This window comes from Nomascus leucogenys, chromosome 21, assembly GCF_006542625.1.
Source record: "Nomascus leucogenys isolate Asia chromosome 21, Asia_NLE_v1, whole genome shotgun sequence".
NCBI classification, from domain to species: domain Eukaryota; kingdom Metazoa; phylum Chordata; class Mammalia; order Primates; family Hylobatidae; genus Nomascus; species Nomascus leucogenys.
This window is the reverse complement of record NC_044401.1, coordinates 67,587,244-67,613,241: the sequence shown is the minus strand read 5'-3', so window position 1 is coordinate 67,613,241 and position 25,998 is coordinate 67,587,244. Positions and strand designations below refer to the sequence as shown.

At 37.9% G+C, this 25,998-nt stretch overlaps 1 protein-coding gene across 1 annotated transcript in view; it reads right to left on the bottom strand.

Moving 5' to 3' along the window:
- The window catches only part of SHQ1 (SHQ1, H/ACA ribonucleoprotein assembly factor), a 104,759-nt gene that overhangs the window by 49,647 nt on the left and 29,114 nt on the right, over positions 1-25,998 (bottom strand). Inside the window, exons 7-9 of the mRNA XM_030801568.1 lie at positions 23,376-23,534; positions 21,207-21,259; positions 18,483-18,606 (exon numbers count right to left, since the gene is read on the bottom strand). Of these exons, the coding sequence (XP_030657428.1) occupies positions 18,483-18,606; positions 21,207-21,259; positions 23,376-23,534 (336 nt within the window). The remainder of the gene's footprint in view (positions 1-18,482; positions 18,607-21,206; positions 21,260-23,375; positions 23,535-25,998) is intronic.

The following is a 25,998-nucleotide window of genomic DNA, read 5'->3' as shown; positions in this document are numbered from 1 at the left end:
GTATTCTAAATTTCAAACTTCTTTATTTCTTATGTCAACATTTTCTGTCAAGAAGTTATCTACTAATAAATTATTTTACCTTAAATAATTGAAGAAAACTCAGTTTGAACACTAACACATCATAGCACTACTTCAGAAATAAGCTGACAAAACTCACATGAACAAAAGCCATCAAGTATTAAAGCCCTGTTCAACCTAACTACTTCCTCCTCGTTTTTAAATGAACCTAGTTTTAACCCAACCAAAGTCTACAAAAGGAGCCTTTTACAACTCAACAATTCCCTAGGTGTTCCAAACTTCATGATATTTCCTGAAATTTATTAATTATAAGGTGAACTATTAATACTACATCTAGAGTAGTACCATTTTCTTTGATCTGTGAAATTCAGTATTTTCAGTTTAACAGTTTCATTCTTATCTTTACAGTTCTGAAACATGGAAATACTGTATAGTGAGTTCATGAAGATACTGGATGTGCTTTCATCGACACTTCCCATTTAACTTTTAGATCATTAAAGAATCATGAGCTAGATGATGACATCTCAAGATCTTAAAATTGCTGACACTAAATTTTTTAACATAATTAACACTAGAAAGTAAGTTTCAAAAGAGCAGGGGCTTCTGTTTTATTTAGTGGTTAATCCCCAATACCTAGAACAGAACACTGTAGCAGCAGGTTTTCCATTTAAGTATTCTAAGAATGAATGAATACATGATAGACAAAGTAATCACCTAGCTTAAACCCTGAAAATTTCTTCCATTCTATGGTCTCACCCGTCAAATCCTGATGATTTTTCCTTGAAAATGCTCCTTGCATCTGCCCTTTCTCTGCCACTGCCTGAGCTCCTATGTCCACTCATTCTCATCTCATGCCTCAATTTTAAGAATCTTCTTTCCCATCTTTCAGATTCCAGACTCTACCCCTTCTAACACACATTTTTTAATGCACTGCTTTCATGGAGTCTCTTCCCTGCGTATGTTCTCAATGTTCTTTCTACAGACTTGTTTCCATGCCTTTTTCCCTTCTCCACGTGACCTAGCCCGCTATCAAGGTCTAGCTCCAGTCTTCATTCCTTCAGGAAGTTCCGGGCTGACTTTCCTAGTCTTCACTGTCCTTTACTAAATGCTGCAAAGAAGTGAAAAGGAAACTCAAAATGGGGAAAATCCTCCCCATAACCTCTCCTGTTCAATTCCCAGAAGGAAAACTGGAAGCTTCAGGATGGGTAAGATACAGGGCCACTGAGTTGAGGGACCAAGATCTAAATTCCAATCTTAATGGCTCTAGAGGCTACCCACTGTGCCATGCTACCTGTATGTTCTTGCCTCATCCAGTCTGCATCACAACGTTTTTATTACTCAAGGACTTATTAGTGACTTTAACCCCTAAGTAGGTAATAAGTCTGAAAACGGAGTCCATGCCTTTTTAAAAAATATTAACTTGGTGGCTTCCTCATATGCAGATACAATAAAGAATGAATGAAGAACGTCAATGAAAGCTCCACTGCTAGACTGATTGTGAAGAGAAACTAATACTTAGAAGGCCTGAAGCTACAAGATGTCAAGTTCATTTAGTTAAGGCAAGGTCAGTGCTAGGGCTTATCAAAGTGGCCCAGGTTAACTATGTCAAATGATTAGTGTGTATCACCCCAGCACAAGCCTATTTTAATTACAAACTAGGAAATGTTGAGAGCAGGGTTTGATGAAGGGAGGAGGAAATATAATCAAAATTTGCAGGCATGATGAAACCATGTTTGCCACACTAACCATGTTGCCCGAAGAATCAAGGAACAACTGACCTGTAAGAATGTTTTGAAGTTTTAATTGCCACAGAGAAGACAAATGTCACAGTAAGCATATGCCAACTAATTTCTTTCTTGCTTTCCTTCTCTCTCTCTTTTTAGGGGAAGGAGGGTGCAGAGGGAAGGAGTTAGTTTTAGAAGTACTAAAAGTTTTAAATGTCAACCATAAGTCTTGGAAAACGAACTATTCTCTTGTAACCTGAATAAGCTTCTCTGCTGTGTGACACCTCCAGAATACTATCTCTCAAGATCCCACACTTTACTAATATAAACAGGTTAACAGAAAATGCAGGATTGGGACTAGGCGTGGTGGCTCACGGCTGTAATCCCAGCACTTTGGGAGGTCGAGGCAGGTGGATCACGAGGTCACAAGTTCGAGATCAGCCTGGGCAGCATGGTGAAACCCCATCTCTACTAAAAATATAAAAATGAGCCGGGCGTGGTAGCACGCGCCTGTAGTCCCAGCTACTCGGGAGGCTGAGGGGGGAGAATCACTGGACCTGGGGAGGTAGAGTTAAGGTCACATATTTAATGAGGATCCACAGCAGCCATTACCTAATAAAATTATATACAGCTTCATTTACCAGACATGCCTAAAGTGAGGTTGCCCTCTTGCTAAAGGCCACAGGCAAATTTAAATCTTCCAGCTATCACAAAAAAAATAAGAATAATAATGAAAAGAAACGTCAAATAACAGACAGGGCATGGTGGCTCATGCCTCTAATCCCAGCAGTTTGGAAAGCCGAGGCAGGCAGATCACCTGAGGTCAGGAGTTCGAGACCAGCCTGGCCAACATGGCGAAATCCCATCTCTACAAAAATAAAAAAATTAGTCAGGTATGGTGGCATACGTCTGTAATCCCAGCTACTCGGGAGGCTGAGGCAGGAGAATCGCTTGAACCCAGGAGGTGGAGGTTGCAGTGAGCAGAGATCACACCACAGCACTCCAGTCTGAGCAACAGAGCGAGACTCTGTCTCAAAAACAAACAAAAGAAATGTCAAATAACAAAAAATAAGAAATGCCAAAATATTTTTTTAATTTAAAGAGAAATTATATTGTATTTGCATGTTCTGATCCCTATTTTCTAAAAAAAAAATTTTTTTTAAATTTTAAAAAAAGACAAATACTCATTTAAATGCTGGGCTGGGCACAGTGGCTCATGCTTGTAATCCCAGCACTCTGGGAGGCTGAGGCGGGCAGATCACCTGAAGTCAGGAGTTCAAGACCAGCCTGGCCAATATGGTGAAACCCCATCTCTACCAAAACCACAAAAATTAGTCAGGCATGATAGCAGGTGCCTGTAGCCCCAGCTACTTAGGAGGCTGAGGTGAGAGAATCGCTTAAACACAGGAGGCGGAGGCTGCAGTGAGCTAAGATCACGCCATTGCACTTAAGCCTGGGCGACTTGAGAGCGAGACTCCATCTCAAAAAATAAATGAAATAAAAAATAAAAAATCCTAGACATATATACCCAAATGATATTAACAGTATCTGTCTCTACATTCACTGAGCAAATATGTGAGAGCCCATCATGCACCTGGCATTGTTCTACATGTGGGAGTACAGTTGTTTATTCTTTTCTATACTTTCCTCTATTTTCAAAATTGTCCACAAGAAACATTCATTATTTGTTTAACAAAAATTAAGACATGTTCAACTACACAGCCAACCCCTGAAAAATTGATAAATGAAGGTTACAAATTTGAATTCACATTTTAAATTATATTTTTAAACAACTGAGAAGCAATATTTATTTAAAAATTATATTGCAAGGCAGTTTTGAAAGGCAAAGTCATATGCTCTCTTCACAAGCTGTGTTTTAACTGTAAGCCTTAAACTACTTTCATAGTATGTGATGTGACAAATATGGTAAAGATAACCAGGCTACTGGCAGTTGACAATCTAGAATAAAAAGTACATGAAAACCATTCTCCCCCAACAATATGCATTGTTACTCTGAGGTCGCACTTGATCTCTTTTGTTCCGACTATGTCACTGTAGATGACTACAGCATCACAGCCAGAAGACTCACCGAGCATGTGGCTGGGCTTTTTTTTTCAGTCTCTTTTGTACTGACTGCTCTTTCTATCAGACCCTCAGCCACTTATCTAGCAGCTATGAGCAAAGGAAAAATCTGGCCCTCTTCCAGACTGTCATATGGCCGGTGGCCAGAAGCCTATGGGGACTCAAAGTACACGGTTCCTGTGGGGCTCTATCCAGTCGTGGGCTCATCATACACGATATGGGCATAAAAAAATGCTAAGGCCTAAGTACAAGAGAATCATTTCTGCTCAAAGGCACTGCAGGAAAGTGACCATTTTTAGGCAGTTCACTGCCTGGTTCAAAGCAGAAAAAAAAAAAAACAGTGCCTTGCACAGTAACCACGGTAACTATTTTCACCGCAAAATGGCACTAACAGCTCTCTCCAGGACATTAAATCCCAAGAGTTAGGGATTTTCTAGGATGGACTTGGTTGAGTAAGCCAACCCTATCCGTGGAAGAATGACTCTAAGACCAAGAACTCTTGGTCACTCATGAAAGCAGTTTAACACTAGTATCCTGGTATTATAAATGACAAGTGCCATGAATGTTTTACTTCGGGGAAAGACTAATGACAACACAGAGAAACGTAATGACAAGATAAAGAAAATATGGATGACAGTAATAAGTAGGTGGGTAGTAAATAGGATTTAACATATTCCCCTTGGCTTCCTGAAATCCTCCTACTAGGAGAGCACGGTTGGGAATAATCTTTCACTGACAGACCAGCTCATGGCTGGAGGCACATAAGAAATGGTTTCCATCTCTAGGAGATGATCAGGGTAGTGGATGTTTTTGCTGGCTAAAAGCCAGCATCGGGAAAAAAAATGTAAGTTGCTAATTCTATACAATAAGAGCTAAATTTCTTTTCAACTGCTGGTACATTACAGCTATGTGGCTGTGGTTTTCTGGGTATCTATTCTGCCCTTTAAAGTTTTGAGTTACTCAAGACAAGAAGCCAATTGCTTCTTGGCCTTCTGGCTAAGATCAAATGTCATATCTGTCCTTATCAAGACAAGAGGCCAAAATAAGTAAAGGGACCAGGCCTGGTGGCTCACACCTATAATCCCAGCACTTTAGGAGGCACCAACACAGGAGGATCACTTCAACCTGGGAGTCTGAGACCAGCCTGGGCAACACAGTGGGACCCCATCTCTACAAAAAAAAATAATAATAATTTTAAAACAATAAGTAAAGAAAAAAAGAGTGGTTATTCAAAACACCCACGGGAAAGCACTGCTTGGTCTTTATTTGTAAAATCATCTCAAAATAACAGCCAACATTACTATCATTTAAAATACATAACTTAGTATAATAGATACCTGGCTAGAAAATGGCTAGAATTCTGGGATTCTGATGAGACTATATTATCAAAACAAATATGAAGTATTTTAACACTAATTTTCATATGTCATTTGACCATAAAAAGGAAGAAGGCAGAAAAATTGTGTCAAATTAATCTAAATTAAGAGAACCAAACTGGGGTAATTTGCTTTAATACCTGGCCCTATCAGGAAGTAGAACAAAGTCAAATCCCTAACAATTAACACAAACACGCACATTAAATTTAGCATTAAGAAGGCTTCTAGGTCTATGTAATTTTTTTATCCTCAAATTTCTCAGATGCCATTTAAGCTTCGATTTTTGACTTGTATTAAGAAACACATACTTGAAGCAATGAATTACTATTTTGAGCACAAACTTATAGTCCTATCCATTTAAAAAGTATTCTGTTATTAAAATTACATATATTATCTGTATACTCGCAAACAAAATTAACATGAAGCAAACATGTACTTTTTAGATGTCCCCTTTGCCTGGAATGTACAACCCTCAATTCAACCGCTAATTTACCATCTATCCAAGTCTCAAATCAGGCATTACTTTTTCTGGAAACAGGGTTCTAACTCTTCCCCCAGCTGGTCTAGGGTTCCCTCATATACCTGACATACCCCTCTATTACAGTAGTGCTACCATTTGAATGCACCCCACAAAAAGCATCTGTTGGAAAGTTAATCCCCAATGCAACAGTGTTGGAAGATGCAGCCTAATGAGAGGTATTTAGGTCATGAGGGCTCTACCCTCATGAATGTTAATGCCAATTATAAAACGACTTCAGGCTGCCAGTTCAACCTCTTGCCTGCTTTCTCACCATGTGATACCCTCTGCCATGTTCTGATACAGCAAGAAGGCCCTCACCAGCCCCCTGATCTTGGATTTCCCAGCCTCCAGAACCATGAGCCAATAATTTCTATTCTTTATAAATTACCCAGTCTGTGGTATTCTGTTATAGCAGCACGAAACAGACGTAAGTAACTAGGAGCTACCCACTTGCCCTGCACCAGATACTTCATATAATTACATGATTTAACCCTATGAGTTAGGTACTTTCTTCCTTGTTTCATAAATGAGAAAACTGAGGCTCAAGGATATGAAGCAGTTGGCCAAGATCACAGCTAGGAGGCAAGAATCAGAACTGGAAAATAAGTTGTCTGACCCTCAGCCACTATGCAATAAATCCATTGTCAGTATTTATCACCATGTATGATGAAGTCCTTGACAGGAAAGGACATGATTTTCATCTTTCTTCCTCAGCCTAGAACAATGTCCAGCAAATTGTATGATCCTGTTCAATAAACGCTGGTTGTTAATCCACAGTCTGGAGTACAAAGAATCTAACTTTAAACACACCCAGTCAAATTGCTCAGTTAGCATGTACTAGTTATAACATCTCAGTGGTCTACAGATTTACTTTTATTTGCATCATGACAAATGTGGCATATACAATTTGTTTACTCCTTCCCTAACTATATATCTCCCTGACAAGAAAAGAATGTAGCTGTACAAGCTTTATTACATCACTGTACCACTGTAAGTTCAAATAATAAATTTAACCCAAGGCTGCTTTTTGCCTTTTCTGCTGTAACAGTCCCTGCAAGATGTGCCAGTTTGGAAGGACAGCCTTGACATTAACTCTGTCATCTTTCTTAAGTAACTTGTCAAAACAGTGATTGCTTCAGTTTAGAAATACATGACCAGATGTCATCAAAACTACATAATGGTAACATGACTAATTTCAGTTTCTTCAGACAACTAAGAATGAGGCATCCAAGTTCAAGGTAGAACATTAAAAAAAAAAATCTCCGTCTACACGGTAAGAAGAAAAGTAGATTAAGAAGCTGAAGATGCATGGAAAAAAGCTCTTTGAAACAGCTGCAACCTAAACCTTAACTTTTAAAAAACCCATAGGCATAGAAAACTTCAAAATTTTGTGGGTAAAATTTTTATTCAATTTTTCCATCTTAAGAATTACAGTATGTATTTCAATGCCCTTTGTTGTTTTAATTAAAACAATTACACTTCATTTTTTTCCAACAGATACCACTTATAGAGTTCTAATTCTTTGAAATTAGTTTTATTTCAAAATGAAAAAAACTAAAATTGCATGAGGTTGGAAAGAAGAAATAGGAGTATACAGGAAGAAAGACAACAGGATATCTCAAATGGTTCATAAAAGGAAAAAACAAAGCTAAACCTAATCCTACCACTGATGAATTTATTTTGGTGATCTCAAGTACTGATAAGTATGTCAAGGCAAAAAAGGAGAAAAACCAAACCGTTTTGAAACCCTCACTGTGTTTCAGTGAATATGTTTGCTTCCTGCTAAATGGTCTGCATACTGGTAGAACTGAGCTATGCTTCTTTATATTTTAATCAATGGATAATAAATATAATTTAGTAAAGCTGATTAGATATTTATCTCTACATATGTTTAATTTATATGAAAAGGATGCATGAAAATTTTGACTATGAAATTAAGATCTTAGAATTGTGTTCCCCAATTCTAAAAATACAAGGAAAGATCATTAAAAAGCTACACATAAATAATCTTATGCAGTTCTTAGCTAATTTCTCACGAAGTAAAAATGATAACAATCCCAACAGTTCCACTGTGGACCAGCTGTGCAGCCCAGAGTTTGCTTGCTTCTGGTATCACTTCTTAGCCGTTTGGTACTTAATCTGAATCTGTTTCCACAGGGATAAATTGGAAGAAAAATTCTTAAGAATTGCTATGGAAATTAAAAATGAGACAACAAACATGTAAGTACTTTATATATGAAAACGGAAGGACAACAGGTCGTATGGATCAGCCCTGGCACTCCCGTTACTGGTCCCTGCCCCACTACCTGTGAAGCACCTGCCCACATATTCCTTCCTCCTCAGTGCCGTGGCTAGCGCTCTACTTCAGACCATACTGCCTGTCCCCAGACTACCTTGGGTCTAGGCAAGAATAAATCTCCTCTCTTCTCCATGCCCACTAACCTCACCCTTCTCAATGACTCTATCCTAAGTGCTGCTGCCAGATGAATCTAATTTCATAAGCCTCTCACCGGCTCCAATGCCAAACTCTTCAGTGGTTCCTCCCTGAATAAGACCCAAACTCATCAGCAAGCCATTGCAGGCTCCTTTCAGCCCGGTCCCAGCACACTGTTTCTACCTTTATCCTACCATTCCCCTTCACACCTCTGGCCTCCAGACAGACGGCAATTTGCCCTTTCTTGGACATGGAACTCTTTTATATTCCTTTTTCTGATTTTTTTGCCTTCTACTTTCTCAGGGAATACCCTTCCTCCACATCTTCTTTTCTAAATCCTACACATTCTTTAGTAACTACCATTATATATCACTCATTAGGTCTATGCTGTTTGCTCCTTCCCTATTAATCCCTCCTCCCACCACTAACAAGCACTCTATCTGGGTCAGAGTGAGGTGTGGTACTGGAGGTACTGAAATCCTATCACTCATCTCCTCCACCCTGACCAGGCTCTGGCTGACAAGAGTAACAATACAAAGTAGTCAAAAGAGAGGCAGGGGATCCACTTTTTAAAAAGGCTTTCTAGTGTTAACTATATTAGACAATGTGGGACATCTCTTACCTCCTTTGCCTGCCCCAATCTTAGAACCTGTACTGGGTTGAGACTCAGTCTCAAGTTAGGACTGAAGGAGCAAAGACCTGGTGCAAGCCTTCACTGCAGCTAGAAACTGGCAAGTCCAAGAGGGTATGAGAAAGACACACTGGCACTTAGCTTGCTTTACAGCAGAGACTGAAAACTGGGGGCCTCCCAGGCTGACCTGGGCTCTCAGACATGCTATGGCTCTTACAGTGTGATTTTACATTATTTTACTTCTTTGTTCATACTTAAGCTTTAAAAAATTTTAAAGACCATTTTACTTTCTACTTGTTTTTAAAACTGGCAATACTACATATTCACACAGCAACAGTAAGCTACAGTCGAGCCATGTATCTCTCCAGTTCACACAGGCCTCATTAGTCTCTATTTCCTTAAACCCTAGCATCCTTATTCATTTACCTGCTTGGCGAAGAAGGCATCTCAGTTTGCTTCTCCTAATGTACAGAAGCCTACTCTAATGTGAGCCAACTAGATCAGCTAAGTCTCACCTTGTAGGAAGGCGAGAGAAAACAGCTGAAATGATCTACTTCAATGCTGGCCACTATTTGGAATGGCAAGCAGCCAAAGACCTCAGCTCCCTACAAAAGGGCTCCCCTCCAACCTCCATGTACATACCTAAGGCAGAGGTGGTAAATTTTCTCTGTGAAGAGATAGAAAGTAAATATTTTGGCTTTGCAGGCCAATCTCTGATGCACTTACTCAATTCTGTCATCTTACCACAAAAGCAGCCATACACAATATGTAAGTGAATGAGCCTGTGTTTCAATAAAACTTTATTTATGGACACTAAAATGAGAATTTCAAATAATTTTCCCAAGTAACAAAATATTATTTTTTTTCAACGATTTAAAAATGTAAAAAGCACTGTTAGCTCAAGGGCAATACAAGATGAATTTGGCCTGTGGATGGCCATTAAGGTAATTTCTTTTTTCTTTTTTTGTCAGAGACAAGGTCTTATCCTGTCACCCAGGCTGCAGCGCAGTGGCGTGATCATAGCTCACTGTAACCTCGAACTCCTGGGCTCAAGCAATCCTCCGGCCTCGGGATCCCAAGTAGTTAGGACTACAGGCACACACAACTACGCCCTGCTAATTTAAAAAACTTTTTTTTTTTTCTAGAAACAAGGTCTCACTATGTTGCCCAGGCTGGTCTCAAACTCCTGGCTTCAAGAGATCTTCCCACTTTTACCTTCCAAAGTGCTGAGTTTACAGGCGTGAGCCACCATACCTGTCCATTAAGGTATTTTTTTTAAGGGAGTCTCCCCTTTGTATCTTATATTATAAATACTTATATTTTGTTTTTGTTTTGAACTTTTAAGTTCAGAGGTATGTGTGTCATGGTGGTTCACTGCACAGATCCCACCACCCAGGTATTAAGCCCAGTATCCACTAGCTGTTCTTCCTGATCCTCTCCCTCCTCCCGCACCACCCCCTCGCCGCCCTCCGAAAGGCCCCAATGGGTGTTGTTGCACGTGTCCATGTGTTCTCATCATAAATACTTACATTTTGTACCTTATCTTTTGACCTATCATTCCTATTACACAATAAACTCTCTAAGAGCTAAGACCAAGTCATAAATATCCTTGTGACTCTTCGCCGATTCTATTATACTCCTTTGCATGGAGAATAGATTTGATTCATGTCTGCTGAATAAATAAATATCTGCCACTTGTTATTTTCCAACATTAACTTCTTACTTAAAGAAACTTTAAGTTGGGATATGGTGGCTCACACCTGTAAACCAGCACTTTGGGAGGCTGAGGCAAGAGGATAGCTTGAGCCCGGGAGTTTGAAGTTGCAGTGAGCCATGATTATGCCATACTGTACTCCAGGCTGAGTGACAGAGTGAGACCTTGTCTCTAAAAAATAAATGAAATGAAACTCTAAATCACCTAAATATATACATAATCAGGTGTTGCTTAATGATTTGGATATGTTCGGAGGAATGCGTCATTAGGTGATTCTGTCATGTGAACATCACAAAATGTATTTACACAAACCTAGATGGTAGAGTCCACTACACACCCAGGCTATGGTATAGCCAGTATAGCATATGACTGTCCTGAATGCTGTAAGCAATTGTAACACAATGCTAAGTATTTTTGTATCTAAACATATCTATGCATAGAAAAGATACAGTATACTCCAGCTCTTTTCTGATTAAAAACAAAAAAAATTTAATAAGAAAATAAAGAAAAGACACAGTAAAATCACAGTAGTACAATGTTATGGGACCACTGTTGTACATGTGGTCCATCACTGACTGAAAGTCGTTATGTGGTACATAATTCTAATTCTTACATGTATTCCTGGTAAAACATAAAGTATTATCCAATTCATTTCCTCAAGGCCTCAGTGTTAGTATACAATAGGACCTTGATTCACTAGGGTCAAATAGAAGGTTTTCTCTTTGTTCCCCCAAGGTTGTCTTAAATACATACAATTTTCTGCTGCTATTTTCTTATAGAAAGTTACTTCCATAAAAATTCAGATCCAAAAAAATAATCTCAAAACTGACTTTAAATTTATTTAAAGAGGCACTAATTATAGAAGGTTTTTTTAAGCCATACATTCAAACCATGTAACTAAGTTCTAGGGATTTCTACACTGCTCAGCTCAGAAACTGCTGAAATTAACAAAAATAAATAGTACAGAAAATATAGTGTAGATTTAAATTGTCTGTAATATTTAAGAGGTCAGTTGACTTGAAGCCATCACCCATCAGTAAGCATTTCTATATAACTCCAGTTTTCAAAGAATACTAACATTTTAAAATATTTTAAGTGATATTTTTGAAGCCAAATAACCGCAAGCTATTCATCATTTGTGGCAATTAAAAGGCAATTTATTATTTGTAAGCCATATGGGAGATGCTTCCCTCTATGGTGTATTTTAAGAGAACCCAGAATGTTTTATACAAATGTAACCCAGAAATTACCATGAGAGCAATCTAAACATTTTTAGTGATTAACAATATTTAGAAGTATTAGGGGGAAAGAGATTCTATGGAGATGACTAGAACTTGATATTCTTTCCTTTAATGCTCACGTTTATACACAATATCCTTCTATACAGCGTTATAAGTATAAACCCGCAAATGCTCTGAGGTTAAATAATACATATGAATGGGAAGAATGTACTAATTTAGGAGACTGGGAACACAGACTTGTACTTCAAGGAAGAGACAAGAGTAAAAGGAATTCACTTTGCCTCACGGAAGGAGAATCCGGAGTTCTCCCTTTCAAACATTCAGCAGCAGTTCATGATTTCCAGGATTTAACTCCTGCTGTCCTCTGAAGTTCTCTCCTTTCTTCAGTAAGTTGGTATGTAAAACGATCAGCAAAAATAGGTACAAATGCTACTTCAGTATCTGACTTAAATTCCATGCTAAAGTTTCTGAGAGCACTATGATTGTTCTATTCTTAGAAACATTAATTGGTATGGAGAATTAAGCCAGAAAAAAAAAGTTCAAGAACAATTTAGAATACGAGGAAGAAAACACAAGGAATTACAATCTCCCGGGTGAGGAGCAGGGAATTAAGCAATAACATTTAAAAAGTAGAGACATAAATTCCAGTGACCACTTAACTCAGATAGGAAAGAAACTATCAACTAGTTTTAGAGGCTGTAGAGCAAATCTCAGCATCAGATAGCATATCGATTTTCCATCATCTAATTCCAACAAACATATTTTCATAGCAGAAACTATACTATCCCATGAACCTCCTCACACGGTTTACTCACAATGTTTACAACATTCCCTCCATCCTTCAAGTCCCAATTCAAATGTCACAGCCGCTATGAAAATTTCCCTGACCCCTAGTGAAATGTGTCATCTCTCTCTTTTTTGAACTACTTAATCCACATTTCTTGTAAGGCACTTACCACGGCTGACAATATATTTTGTTACTGATGGACATCTTAGCTCCCTGGCTAGTGAACAGGCTCCTCAAATACAGCCCACACATCTACAGTACTTTTCTATTGCTCTTTGTATTTACAGGGTGCTTTGTATGGACTGGCTCCTGAGTAGGCATACATTCAAAATATGTGTTGAAAAATCAATGAATAAATGAACTCATCAAGGAATTAACAAGTACTTGAGGGTGCTAGGAAACTAGTAGCAGCTGAGAATTAGAGGTCGAACAAGGCAGAGGCTCCCACAGTAGGAAGTTACATGTCTTCAATGACTTAAATGTAGGTCAGTTTCCCTGGCTTATATTTTCACTCTCCATATTTCTCTTTTGAGCTACTTATTACAAATGCAATTTTTCAAAAACCCTGGTAGTTGTGTAATTCTGTGCCCTGTGCCCCCATTAGAACTATTGTATCTTCGGGATCCAGCTCAGCAGCCTCACGCGGCAGGTTCTCAACAAATACTTGTTGAATAAATCTCAAAATAGTTTCATACAATGTATTTAAAGAGTAAAAATTAAAAGCCTAACAATTCTTTAAAATGTCCAGAACTGGGATCTTACAGAAGTTAAATATAGATAAATGTCAACACTAGAAAATGGCAGTGATTTCATCTTCTAGTTTTCGACTTTGCAGCATCTCCTCTACAATTCAATTTTTTTAAAAGTCACTTGCTAAGCTGACTCTGGAATAAATAAAATGTAAACATTAAAAAGAAATTCACCTTTAAGGTCTCCTCCAAACTTGGAGCTCATACAATAAACCTGCCAAACCTCAACGTTTTAAACATCCATTTTTCTTTTAAAAAACTGGTCACAAGCCCTGTGCTTGGTGCCATAGCTCTTCTTTCCTTTCTCATTGATTGTTATCTATGGAAGAGGTTAGTAAATCAGAAATTTCTGAAAATTTGTTTATTGAGCCCAATTAATAACTGATAAGGGTTATTAATCACCTGAAGTAATACCTGGTTTTAATTGGTGACAACAACTAGACTCCTGAAGGTTGTTTCTCGGGTTACTACCTGCTACGTAGCTACTATTCATCAGACTCCACATGTTATTAAAAAGTAGGTTTCTACTAACCTTAAAAACAAAACAACAAATAGAAAGAACAATTGTATACGTTTTTATTAGCCAAAAAATATTTAGACAACTGTCCAAATATTAATAGAAATCATGTTTTCCACAAAATGGTGGATAAATTCAAATTTGAAACACGGTAGTATGGTGGTTAAGAGTCCAGACTTAAGGAAAAAAAAGACTTTGTCTAAAGGAAAATCACAACATGTACAAAAATAGGGAAGACAGTATCATGAATCCCACATACTCATCACCCAGGCAGCAATCAACTTGTAGCCAACCTTGTTTCAGCTACACCCCACCCACTTTCCCACAACCCACTCTGGACTATTTTGAAGCAAACTCCAGGCTTCATATAATTTCATTTATAACTATTTCAATACATATAAGTGCACAGACTCTAAGTTACACAGATCTGGAGTCAAATCTAGGCTCTCCCACCTACTAGCTGTAAGACCCTGGGCCACTGACTTCACTTCTTTGAGCCTGTCTTCCATTTGCAAAGTGGGGATAGTAATGCCTGCTTCACAGGACTGCAATATGAGCAAAATGAGATATGGTATCTAAAGAACTGAACCTAGCACTGGCACACAGAAGGCAGCCAACACATGCAGCTGTGGTTATTATTAACAAACTAGCCAAACCAGAGCCACCTCTATTTAAATTATGGGGTGTCCAAACAAACGAGCCTCTTCAGTGGCAATAATGGCATCCCTCTGCCATCCACCTGTAAGTATTATTAACACAACAGGACAGAACTCTCTTTTCTAATGAGGCTCACAAAGAAAATAACTGGTATCAAGTATCCCTTTATTTTAAAGAGATGCTAACCTCTCTATGCTGAACTTGTAGAGAGAGAAACTAAAAATGATTTGTAATTCATTCACCAAATATTCACCTTCAGGAGCTTAAGAGTAAAGAGGTCCAGAAAAAATCTCCATGGATAAAGGTGGTGGAGTGCTATGCAGTTTCTTATGACCCTCCATGGGTGCAGGAAGGAGGTGCTTTTCTGTTACCTTAAACCAAGAGAAAGAGGGTTTTAAGAGGCCCTAAGAGAGTACAACCTGCTTACCCTGGAAATTTTAACTGTAGATACCAACTGGAGAGTACAAAGATTGGTGTCTGGCTTCCATTAAGAGGCAGGACAGAGCAACATAGGGTGGCCGAGCGGAGGTAAGCGGTATGTCCTGCCAAAGTGAAAGGGGTCCTCCTCCCTGCCGCTGGTCACCCACCCTCAGGCAGGTCCCAGCTGGGGAAGGGAAGAATTTCTTTTGTAATGAAGTTCAAAGTGGACATTTTAAGCGCTGAAATTAGACTCCTCTTGTGACTAGAAGTGGTAAAAGAACTTTTTAAAAATCTAAAGTGATAGAAAAAGTTATAGGATATATAAGAGACAAATATATGATATGATATATATAGCATATATATTCCATCCAAGAAGAAGGAAAAAAAAGAACCCACAGAATGAGCTCAAAGGGGGAACTGGAAGCAAAAACTAAGTTGATGTTTCTCTTCCATCCCATCCCATCGTACCCTTCTAATGGAAGTAAAGTAAGGAATACCTTCTATACATTAATAAGATGTAGACAATACACTCACTAAATTACATAAATAATGTATGATCAAGTATTAAACTACAACTTGTCACTTCTAAAATGAATAACTCTTCTGAGTGGGCCAGGTGCGGTGGCTCACACCTGTAATCCCAGCACTGTGGAAAGCCAAGGCAGGCAGATCACTTGAGGCCAGGAGTTCCAGACCACCCTGGTCAACACGGCAAAACCCCGCCTCTCCTAAACATACAAATATTAGCCAGGCGTGGTGGTACATGTCTGTAATCCCAGCTACTTGGGAGGCTGGGGCATGAGAATTTCTTGAACCCAGGAAGCGGAGGTTGCAGTGAGTCAAGATCGCACCACTGTATTCCAGTCTTGGGCAACAGAGCAAAATTCTGTCTCAAGGGAACAAAAAAAAAAAGAATAACTCTTCTGAAGATACATTAGAAAATCTGCTTTTTTTTACTTTTATTTTTAATTGACTAACAGCAGCTAAGTGATGCTTCTATGAAAAACTTTATCCATTCTTCCAAAAAGAATGGAACAAAGAGGCAATAAAAGTTGAAGAGACAGAGACAGGGGAAAAAAAGGAGTCGTGTGCCCCAAGATGACTGATCCAAGGAGAGCAAGGTCCTTTGTTAAGCACTAAAACAGTACTTACGGGGCAAAGCAGGATTTCCTGCCCTTAAAGAGTTTGGATTAAACAGAACAGCAATCTCCAGAGATAAACATACAGTCTTCTGGAGGAGGGGAAGGAATGAAAAGAAATACGAAACTGAAAAGAGCCGAAGGCCTAGTAAAGAATCCTTGTAAAGGCTACTGTGAAGTCACATGAGGCAAATTCCTGGCTCTTTGAAAACTCAGATCTTAGTCAATCAGTTATAATGAAATATTCTGTAGTTTCTGAAGCATTCCTACATTGGTTTTGAAAGCTCATTCCATTTAAGATCAATCCTTCTTTGGAGCCAGGGTTATTCACTACTTTCAACTATGGAACACTATAGTGACCTTTATAATAAAAAGTGTGAACACTGACTGCATTTTGCATTATAAGTAGGAACGAATTCATTCTTGGAAAACACTAAATGCCAAACCAGAGCTACCTTTATTTAAATTATGGGGTGTTCAAACAAATGAGCCTCTTCAGCGGCAATAATGGCATCCCCGTGCCATCCACCTGTACAAAGACAGGTGACGATTCTTATCCAGAACATGTCATCTCCACAGCTTCTGGCACAAATTCTAGACAACCCAGCCCTCAGTTTTAGCACTAACTAGCCACAACCCAAATTAGTCACAGAACACACTGTACATGGTACATAGAGGGTTCAGGTTCATTTTTAGCAGAGGCCTCCAGTGTGTTACTTCAAGTTTTATGTTACTATCATAACACAGCTGATAAAACTATTTCTTGTCAGAGTGATAATGAATAAAAATTAAGTCTCAATTTCAATTCTGACCTACTAAAACGGTTTGGGTAATTGATTCCTGTGTAAGTCAAAGCAATCGAATTTATTTTTGGTTATGCAATCATAGAACTGATTACTTTTCCAATAAAAGTCAAAAGAACTAGATTACTTCCCAGAATAAAAAGTAACAAGCAGTAGTCTGTATATGTGAGTGAGAGTGAGAGTGAGTGTGTGAGTGTGTGTGCAAACAGGCATGTGGAGGTTTTGCCAATTCTCCATCTGGAAGCCGTGATATAACAGGATAGTCGCAAACTGCATTCTCACTGGTTAAGTCCATGAATAATGCCCAGATAATCTAGCATGACTTAAAAAAGAAATGAATTGTGACGTGTAACTGAGGCTCACACAGTCATTTATAGTAGATTGATTTTCCAAGGTACGTTTAGCAATTCAAAAAATATCTTGGATGGAAGGCAAGAAGAAATAACACATGAAAAAACAAAGCAGTTTGTTTCCCACTGTTAAGTTAAAGAAGATAGATTTCTCAATGATAGCTCTTTTATCCTATAATCAACAATCCTTCAAAATAAAATACAGCTAGTCTAAACCAACTGGATGAATAAAAAGGCATCTTTCATCTAACCATGATTCATTTTTACAATTATTGTCTACTTTAAAATAATCTACTTCAAACATGATTTTCCTCCCCCATCCCCACCACCAGGGCAAAAAGACTACAGGTTATGCAGAAGGCAAAGTACACCTCGAGGTGGGACAAAACATTTGAGATGTGATTCTCTTCTTCAGGCCAGTCAAGTCACCTGGAGGTAGAAGGAAGAACTTCCTTTCTTTCCCCTTCTTATTCTGAAGTCTGAAAACCAAGCTCCCAGAAACACTTTTATCTAAGGAAAAAGGAATGATGAGTCTCCCCAGGGGGAGAATATAAGAAATGACCATAAAGTACAAAAAGTGACTTTTAAATAACTGTGCCAGAACTAATACATACAAATGGATGTTGCCCCCCTTCAAAGTCATTATCTTGAAAATTATATACTTACTCTAATGATGATATTATGGGCACTTTCGAATTTGTTTCAGAGCCCAGAATTTTCCACATCCTTGAAGCTAACAAGTGTTTGTCTTTTCAGGTTGAATTTAGCAAGTCAAAAGTGCTCAGAGTAGCTGAGCTTTTTGTTGGAAAATCTTTCTTGACATGCCAAATCTAGGTTACACGTCCCTTCCTAAACGATCCCTGGACTTCTCCCAGCAGAGTACTTTTTACTCTCTCTTTGGAATTGCTTACTTACCCATCATCTGTCTGACAAAACTGTAAACTTCAACAGAGCAGGGAACTTTTCTACCTTCTTTATTATTAGACTCACAGTCCCACCATAGAGCCTAGAAGATTATAGACAGCCAAGAAATACTGAATGATGCAAGCTATTATAATGTAAAATGGTTTGCGATACTATGTGTGCCTTCTCTGTTTACCTTCCTTACTCCTCTCGGAGAAGAATTTTTATTATGCCTCTATGCAATTACTTATCTACATATATCTTATACACAAGAATTTTATACTTTAAAAGTGGTTGGATTCATTTTTCATTACTTATTTATACACAGAAAAAAAGCAAAAATCATTATTATATCTTCACAGACTAAAAACTTACAACTTTTTCCCTCCCAAATTTGCAAGCACAATAATATCTTACCCAGTTGCAATATCTTTATAGTGTCCCTGTAGGCCTTCATCACCAGCTTGAAATGGCGATAGAGTGGGTAACACAACACCCTTCTTCCAAAAGACACCATGATATCATGAACGTTAGTCCAAGTCTGTGAAGTGTCATTTTAATAAGCAGTCATTTCCATAAAATGTTACACAGACATTTCATTATGTACACAATGAAATAGGAAGCTTTTCTCATTTAAAAGCTGTAAGTTCGGATCATTGTGAAGCCAAGTAGAAGAGAAACATAAAACCATGAAATAAGATTGTTTTTGTATACTTTATAATAAAACAGAATCTTAGTTTTTCTAATTTCTCACACTATCAATACATCACAAATGTCACAAGAAAGCTTTTAAATAAAGTCCTAAAGATTACAAATAAGAATCTAAAACACAGATGCACATAAAGGATATTTTGCATTAACAAAACACAGATGCACATAAAGGATATTTGAATATAATTTACATTTCATGTTTTTGTCAGCTAAGGCTATTCAAGATGGCACAGATCAAAAATGTAGAACTCACCGGGAACAGTGGCTCATGGCTGTAAAGCACTTTGGGACTCCAGGCGGGTGGATCCCCTGAGGTCAGGAGTTCAAGACCTGCCTGGCCAACATGGCGAAACCCCGTCTCTACTAAAAATACCAAAATTAGCCAGGTGTGGTGTCAATCAGCTGTAATCCCAGCTACTCAGGAGGGTGAAGCAGAGAATAGCTCGAACCTGGGAGACAGAGGCTGCAGTGAGTCAAGATTGTGCTGCTGCACTCCAGCCTGGACAATAGAGTGAGACTCCATCTCAAAAAAAAAAAAAAAAAAAAGGCCAGGCACAATGGCTCACGCCTATAATCTCAGCACTCTGGGAGGCCAAGACAGATGGATCACAAGGCCAGGAAATCGAGACCATCCTGGCTAACACGGTGAAACCCCATCTCTACTAAAAATACAAAATCAGCTGGGCATGGTGGCGGGTGCCTGTAGTCCCAGCTACTGGGGAGGCTGAGGCAGGAGATGGCATGAACCCAGGAGGTGGAGCTTGCAGTGAGCCAAGATCGTGCCACTGCACTCCAGCCTGGGTGACAGAGCAAGACTCCGTCTCAAAAAAATAAAATTAAAAATAAAAATATACATAGAACTCTTTAGTAGAGTATGTTCAGTTTCCTCTCCTCTTTTTTTCTTTTTTTTTTTTGCACTGGACATGGGTAATACAAGACATTTACTTAAGTAATTTGCTTTTGCTTATCAAACTGATTTCTAGGAAAAAAGATCTTTTATCTTGAATGGTATCAAACTGATAACATTAGCAATTCAAAACTTACTAAAAACACTAGACAACAGAAAATTTCCACAAAATTGTTTTTTGATAAACAAAGTATAAAAAATGTAAACCATACGTAAAACTTAAAAATTAAAACCAAGGGAGAAAGATAATTTACATGTACATTAATCCTTAAAACTATGATAAATTTGATTAAGAACACTTAGTATTTGACATAATTTAAAGAGAATTAGGAACTTAAAAATCATAAATAGGTGAATTTTCATGTAGATTTTTAATAACTATACTACAAAATTATCCAGTCACCAACTACTTTCAACATATTAATAAATGCTAACACAGAAACCGATTCCTCTATTATATGCTGATCATGGCAACATGAGGAACTCCAATGAAGCCTAGAGAGCAGCACTTTTCATCGTCAATATGCATACAAACTCCCTAGAGATCTTGCTACAAATTCTGGTTCTGATTCAGTGAGTGTGAGGTGGGATGAAATTCTGTCTTTCTAATGAGCTCCCAGCTGAAGCTGCTGGTCAGGTTGTTGGTCCTTGAACCATTTTTGGAGTAGTAAGATTCTATATGAAGTAAGTGCTTCGGTTCCTGCTTACATCTTACCTATTATTTCAACAAAGTGACGTCAATGAAACAACCTTGATTTTACAACTTAAAAAATACTGGTTAACTGATGATATAATCTTGATACTTTTTTAAAGTTTCTGCTTTTAATTACTGTTTTGATGCACAAGTTTGTTAAAAACTTACAAATTTAAAGATATCTTTGGTATTTTTGGTGAGACCTGCACAACTATTTTTCAGAAAACAGAAACAATTACTACTATACTAAAAGAGTTATCAAATGCAACCAGACTACATTTGAAATGTAGGACCTAAGAGATTTAAGCTATATGATCTAAGTTTCCTCACCTGTCAAACCTGCAATACTTACCTCACAGACATATTGAGAATAGGTGAGGTTTTTTTACATATACAAATATATATTTAAAAAAATAGAAAAAACATTATTTTTTGTGTGCGTGTGTGTGTGTGTGTGTGTGTGTGTGTGTGTGTATTCTTAGCATAGACCCTGACAGTCACTTATCACCTAGGTTTGCTTCCATCTTTGAGTTTCAAGCTCCAATACATGCCAACTTACAAACACACCTCTCACTCTGCCCCATATTTTTTCCCAACAAACCATGTCTCCATCCTCTCTCCAAAGTGTGTTTCCCTCCCCCAGCTTCGAAAATACTCTACCTGATTTCATTATCAGAATTTTATTAAAAAGATGGAAAAAAAACTTGTACAACAGAGCTTCTACTTTTAAAAATTCAAGGAATTGCTTGAATTACCCCAAATGATGTAAAAACAACAAAAATAACTTCCTGAACAACAAACTCTAAACAATTGCAACTGGAAATCATACCTCAAACCAGCATAGTGTTGGACTCAGTTTCCTGATATTCCATGCAGATTCAACTTTTATTTGTTTTGGAGAAAAGAGTACCATCACATTAGAGGTAAAGTCATTTAAATAGACCAAACAAATTCTTATTCAACCAGTGTCTGAGCATCACTGACATATGAGAACTAAGAAGTGTTCACAACTATAGAAAAATAATTATTTTGCTGATGCAGAGACTCTCAGTGGGAAGTTTCTGTTTACTTTCCTTGGGATTTTCGAAAATAAAACTTTTCTACTGATAAGAGTACCAGAACACAAGAACAAATAACCAGGGGTTTTGAAACGAAAAGTTAAAGTAATCCCTGCTCAATTTCTGTCCTTTTTCCACTAAGTTACATGCCTCCCAAACAATCCATAAATAATCTATCAAAGGAATCAAAGATAATGTTGAAGTATTACCTGTGGCACTTAAGAAGCTGCTAGAAAATTTGATCTTTCAGAGAATACTGGTGAGAATAAGTACATTCTAGGGAACGTCTCAAGTTGTAAGACTTCATGATTTCAAATACACAAATACAAGAATAAAAAATGGTAAATTTTTTCAAATATACCTAAACACTCATCTTTTCAAGATTTAATATGAAGCACTTTTTGGTCAAAGAAAACATTTTCTCCAATTACAGTAGCTTTAAAAGATGAGTGAAAACAAAAAGTATTTTCAGATATATTATGCTCTTAACACAATTAATAGTCATCTTGGAGTCAGACACAAACGTCAAGAGTCACCCTAGAAATTTTCAGAATCATGACAACAAAAAAATTGGTACACAGAAAATTCTAACTCTAATAGCATCCTAGTGCTATAATGTCAAGGGAAAAAAGCAGGTTAAATAGTATATACGTTAGGACCTAAGGTAAATACACACAATATAGACACACATGCACACTGCAAGAAGATTGGAAATAGATACATCGCCATGTAACAGCGGTTATTTCTGATGACTAAAATTACAGGAAATCTTAATTATTTTCTTCATGTGTATATTTTCCTTTATATGTGAATTATTTGTGTAATTCAAAAAAGGAAAGCTATGCTCAGATCAAAAATAACCTTTTGTGCAAGGACAATTATAAACAGCTGCAGGGCCACACTAACTAGAAAGGCTGTTTTTTTTTTTTGGTTTCCAGCCTTTCTAAATATACAATCAATGGTACAGGTGAAAAGGAAGTTTAGCTCTTCATTTACAAAATCAAACATGGTTTAAGAAGAGATACAACAAAGTCTATATTATTTTTTAACAGATTAAGAAATAATTTACAAAAGGATTTACTTATATAATATGATGCCTTGAAATAGCAAAAAAAAAGATATAATTCAGGTTTTAAAAAATCTGATTTACATATAATTTTTCAGAGTACACATACTCTATGAATTGAGGGACACTTGCAGGTAAATACTAAGATTTCTTTCTTTTGTAAAATGCCATATTTTGCATCTGCTGACTTCTGGCTGAGAGAAAGAATATAAATGGGTATGGCATTTTACCCCCTTGCCAATGTGAAGTGTCATGTGACAGAGCATTTCTCTGGCCTAAAAGAGATGAGAGCTCAGAGCAGCCTTCCTCTCTACTCTCAGCTTCACTCCCTTAAACTTCCTTACTCTGCTATTTTTGCAGAAACTAATGCCAAGAGAAAAGTGAAAAAGACCAACTAAGGGCCGGGCGCGTTGGCTCACGCTTGTAATCCCAGCACTTTGGGAGGCCGAGGCGGGCAGATCACGAGGTCAGGAAATCGAGACCACAGTGAAACCCCGTCTCTACTGAAAATACAAAAAAATTAGCCAGGCGTGGTGGCGGGCGCCTGTAGTCCCAGCTACTCGGAGAGGCTGAGGCAGGAGAATGGCGTGAACCCGGGAGGCGGAGCTTGTAGTGAGCCGAGATTGCGCCACTGCACTCCAGCCTGGGTGACAGAGCAAGACTCCGTCTCGAAAAAAAAAAAAAAAAAAGACCAACTAAGTAATGTATGATTGCATGTGGGTACCCACCACCACCACCACACACATGCAACTCTGCTGGGGGCATCCCCTGAATAACTAATCACCACCAGTTCTACTCTAGATGAGAAACACTGATGCTTTAATGCAGTTTACTCAGCACAGTCATCTATGGCAACACGCACACATACACCCACTTACATTCTTCTCTCCTTCAGTGACACGGGTTTCATAGCAATATGCCAGAAGGATATCAATCAAACTGTAGTACACTTGACGACAGGCTCTCCTGTCCAGCAGATAAGATTTATTGACAAATTTTCGTAGCTGATATTTCTCTTCTTCAGAAAAAGACACTAGAAGAAAACGCATTTAAAAATTAGATGTTTCATTCAGTTTTGTAAAACCCCCAATGTGGAAGATTTGTCAAAATTAGAATTTTGATTATAGAAACTGAAATAAAAGTTATTTCTACTTAACTACGGATATATAAATAAGTAGACTTCACAGTTTTAGTAAGAGCTATGAGTCTGCTCAAATCCTAATAGGGCTGAATAAAGAAGATTTTTCTAAATAATACCTATTCCTTAGTTCCCGACTCTCCCTTTTTTGCTACACTGTTCTGTACTTAAGGCGTCTGAATGCCAGTTACTGACTTTAAAATTAAGATAATACATTTTGACAACAGAAAGTGCTAAATAAAGCACACTGAAAATATTCATCATCCATTTTGAAAGTTCTATACCAAGAAATAGGAATATTCCCAGACACTAATCAATTAAAATTGTTAAATTTAAATTAAATTAAACTAAATTAGATTAAATTTCAATTCAAATTAATCCGTTAAAATCTCATATTGTTTACCATATGAATCAAGTTTTACATATGACCACATCACATACATTAGACTTGTGGGAAGAGACCGTTTATTTACAACACAGTTCCTTTTCTTCTGCTTGGCACCCTCTCTCCACCTGAATATTCTTCAACAGCTTCTCACACACTGAATATCTAGTATATATTATTCGATAGTTTTCTCTAGACATCTAATCATGCACAGACGCACAAGCATACCTACTAGGGAGTTTATACTTCCTATGCCCTCCCTCAACCCAAATAACTAGGTCATTTTTCTCCATCTAGCCCTTCTCACTCAACAATACCTCTGGCAAATCCCTAAAAGTCAACTGGTGTGTAACTAATTTTTCTAAAGGAGTATAATATTCCAAAACGTACCATGCTCTATCCAACCACTCCCCCTACTGATGAGCACTCACTTTGCTTCTACTTTTCTGCCACTGCCAATAATGCTGCAATAAATATCCTTATCCTATGTCCTTGGATATTAGAGGCTTTATTTCCATAAAGCAGACTCTCAAGACTGGATTGACTGGGTTAAAAAAGTATCTGTTTTACAAAGATATTTTACTTAAAGGCTACAATAACTCTCCTTTCTCACAGTCATGAATAGAAGTTCCTCTTCCTACACATACCTCCCACCTCCCCCTGGCAAGAAATGTAATAGCATTTTTACAATCATTTCCAGGTTAATAAATTGAGTATAGTAGGCAGAATTCTAAGATGACCTCCAATGAGTCATATCACTATGGGGGATGGAGCTTGTGACCTGCCTCTGTTCAACAAAATACGGCCAAGGCAATGGGACAGTCATTTCCATGATTACATTCCATTATTAGCAGACCAAAGCCAGGGACTCGCCTGCTAGTTTTGAAGAAATAAGATGTCACATGGTGAAGTGAGAGAGCCTGTGAGAAGGCTATGTGGCAGGGACCTGTAGAGGCCTCTAAGATCTAAGAGTGGCCCCCAGCTAACAGCCAGCAACAAAGTAGGGGCCTCAGTTCTATATCTGCAAGGAACTAAATTCTGCCAACAATCATGTGAGACTGGAAGAAGACCTTGAGCTCCAGGAAAGAACACAGCCTCCAACTTCTGTTTTTTAAAAAAATAAGATGGATATCTTTGGCTACAGCCTTGCAAGACCTTACACAGTGGACCCAGCTAAGCCTGGCCCAACTTCTGACTCATGGAAACTGAGACCATGAACGTACACTGTGTGAAGTTTGTGATAATTTGTTATGCAGCAAGAGAAAACTAAAACAGTGACTCATCATTGTTATTTCACTTAGTATTTCTCCAATTGCTCAACTTTAAGCACTAGCTCCTCGGTTTCTAGGCAATCTGGATTTGCACTCTTATGAGTACCCATGCGAATGTGTTGTGTCCAGTTTTTTTCTATTGGATGGCTTGTCTTGTCAAATTAAGAATCCTGTATATTACAGACATAAACCCTAATCATCTTTCCAAAGCTACCATATTGCTACTGACTTTGTTTATGGTACCATGTGCCATTGAAACATTTATTTTTCATGTAGTCAAAGATGTACATTTTTTTTTTAAGACAAGATTCTGGATTTATAGCTTTAGTTAAGGTTTCCCCAATCCTTGAATTGTACATAAAGTCTCTTTAAGATTAAATTTATTATCCATTAAGCGGAGGTACAGCATCATAAATAAAGGTCCTCATCCTGGTCTTCATATTGAGTAGGCTGAGGAAAAAGAGGAAGAGGAAGGGTTGGTTTTGCTATCTCGGGGTGGCAGAGGCAAAATAAAATCCCCATATAAGCAGACCTATGCATTTCAAACATGTTTTGTTCAAGGGTCAACTGTGTTTAATTTAAAATTTACTGGATTTAATTAATAAGACAGATAAACTGAGTGTTGACTGCCTCATTGGAGGACACATCTGAAGATTCCTTAATTTAAATAAAAGCTCTCAGTTCATTTTAAGCAATTTGATTT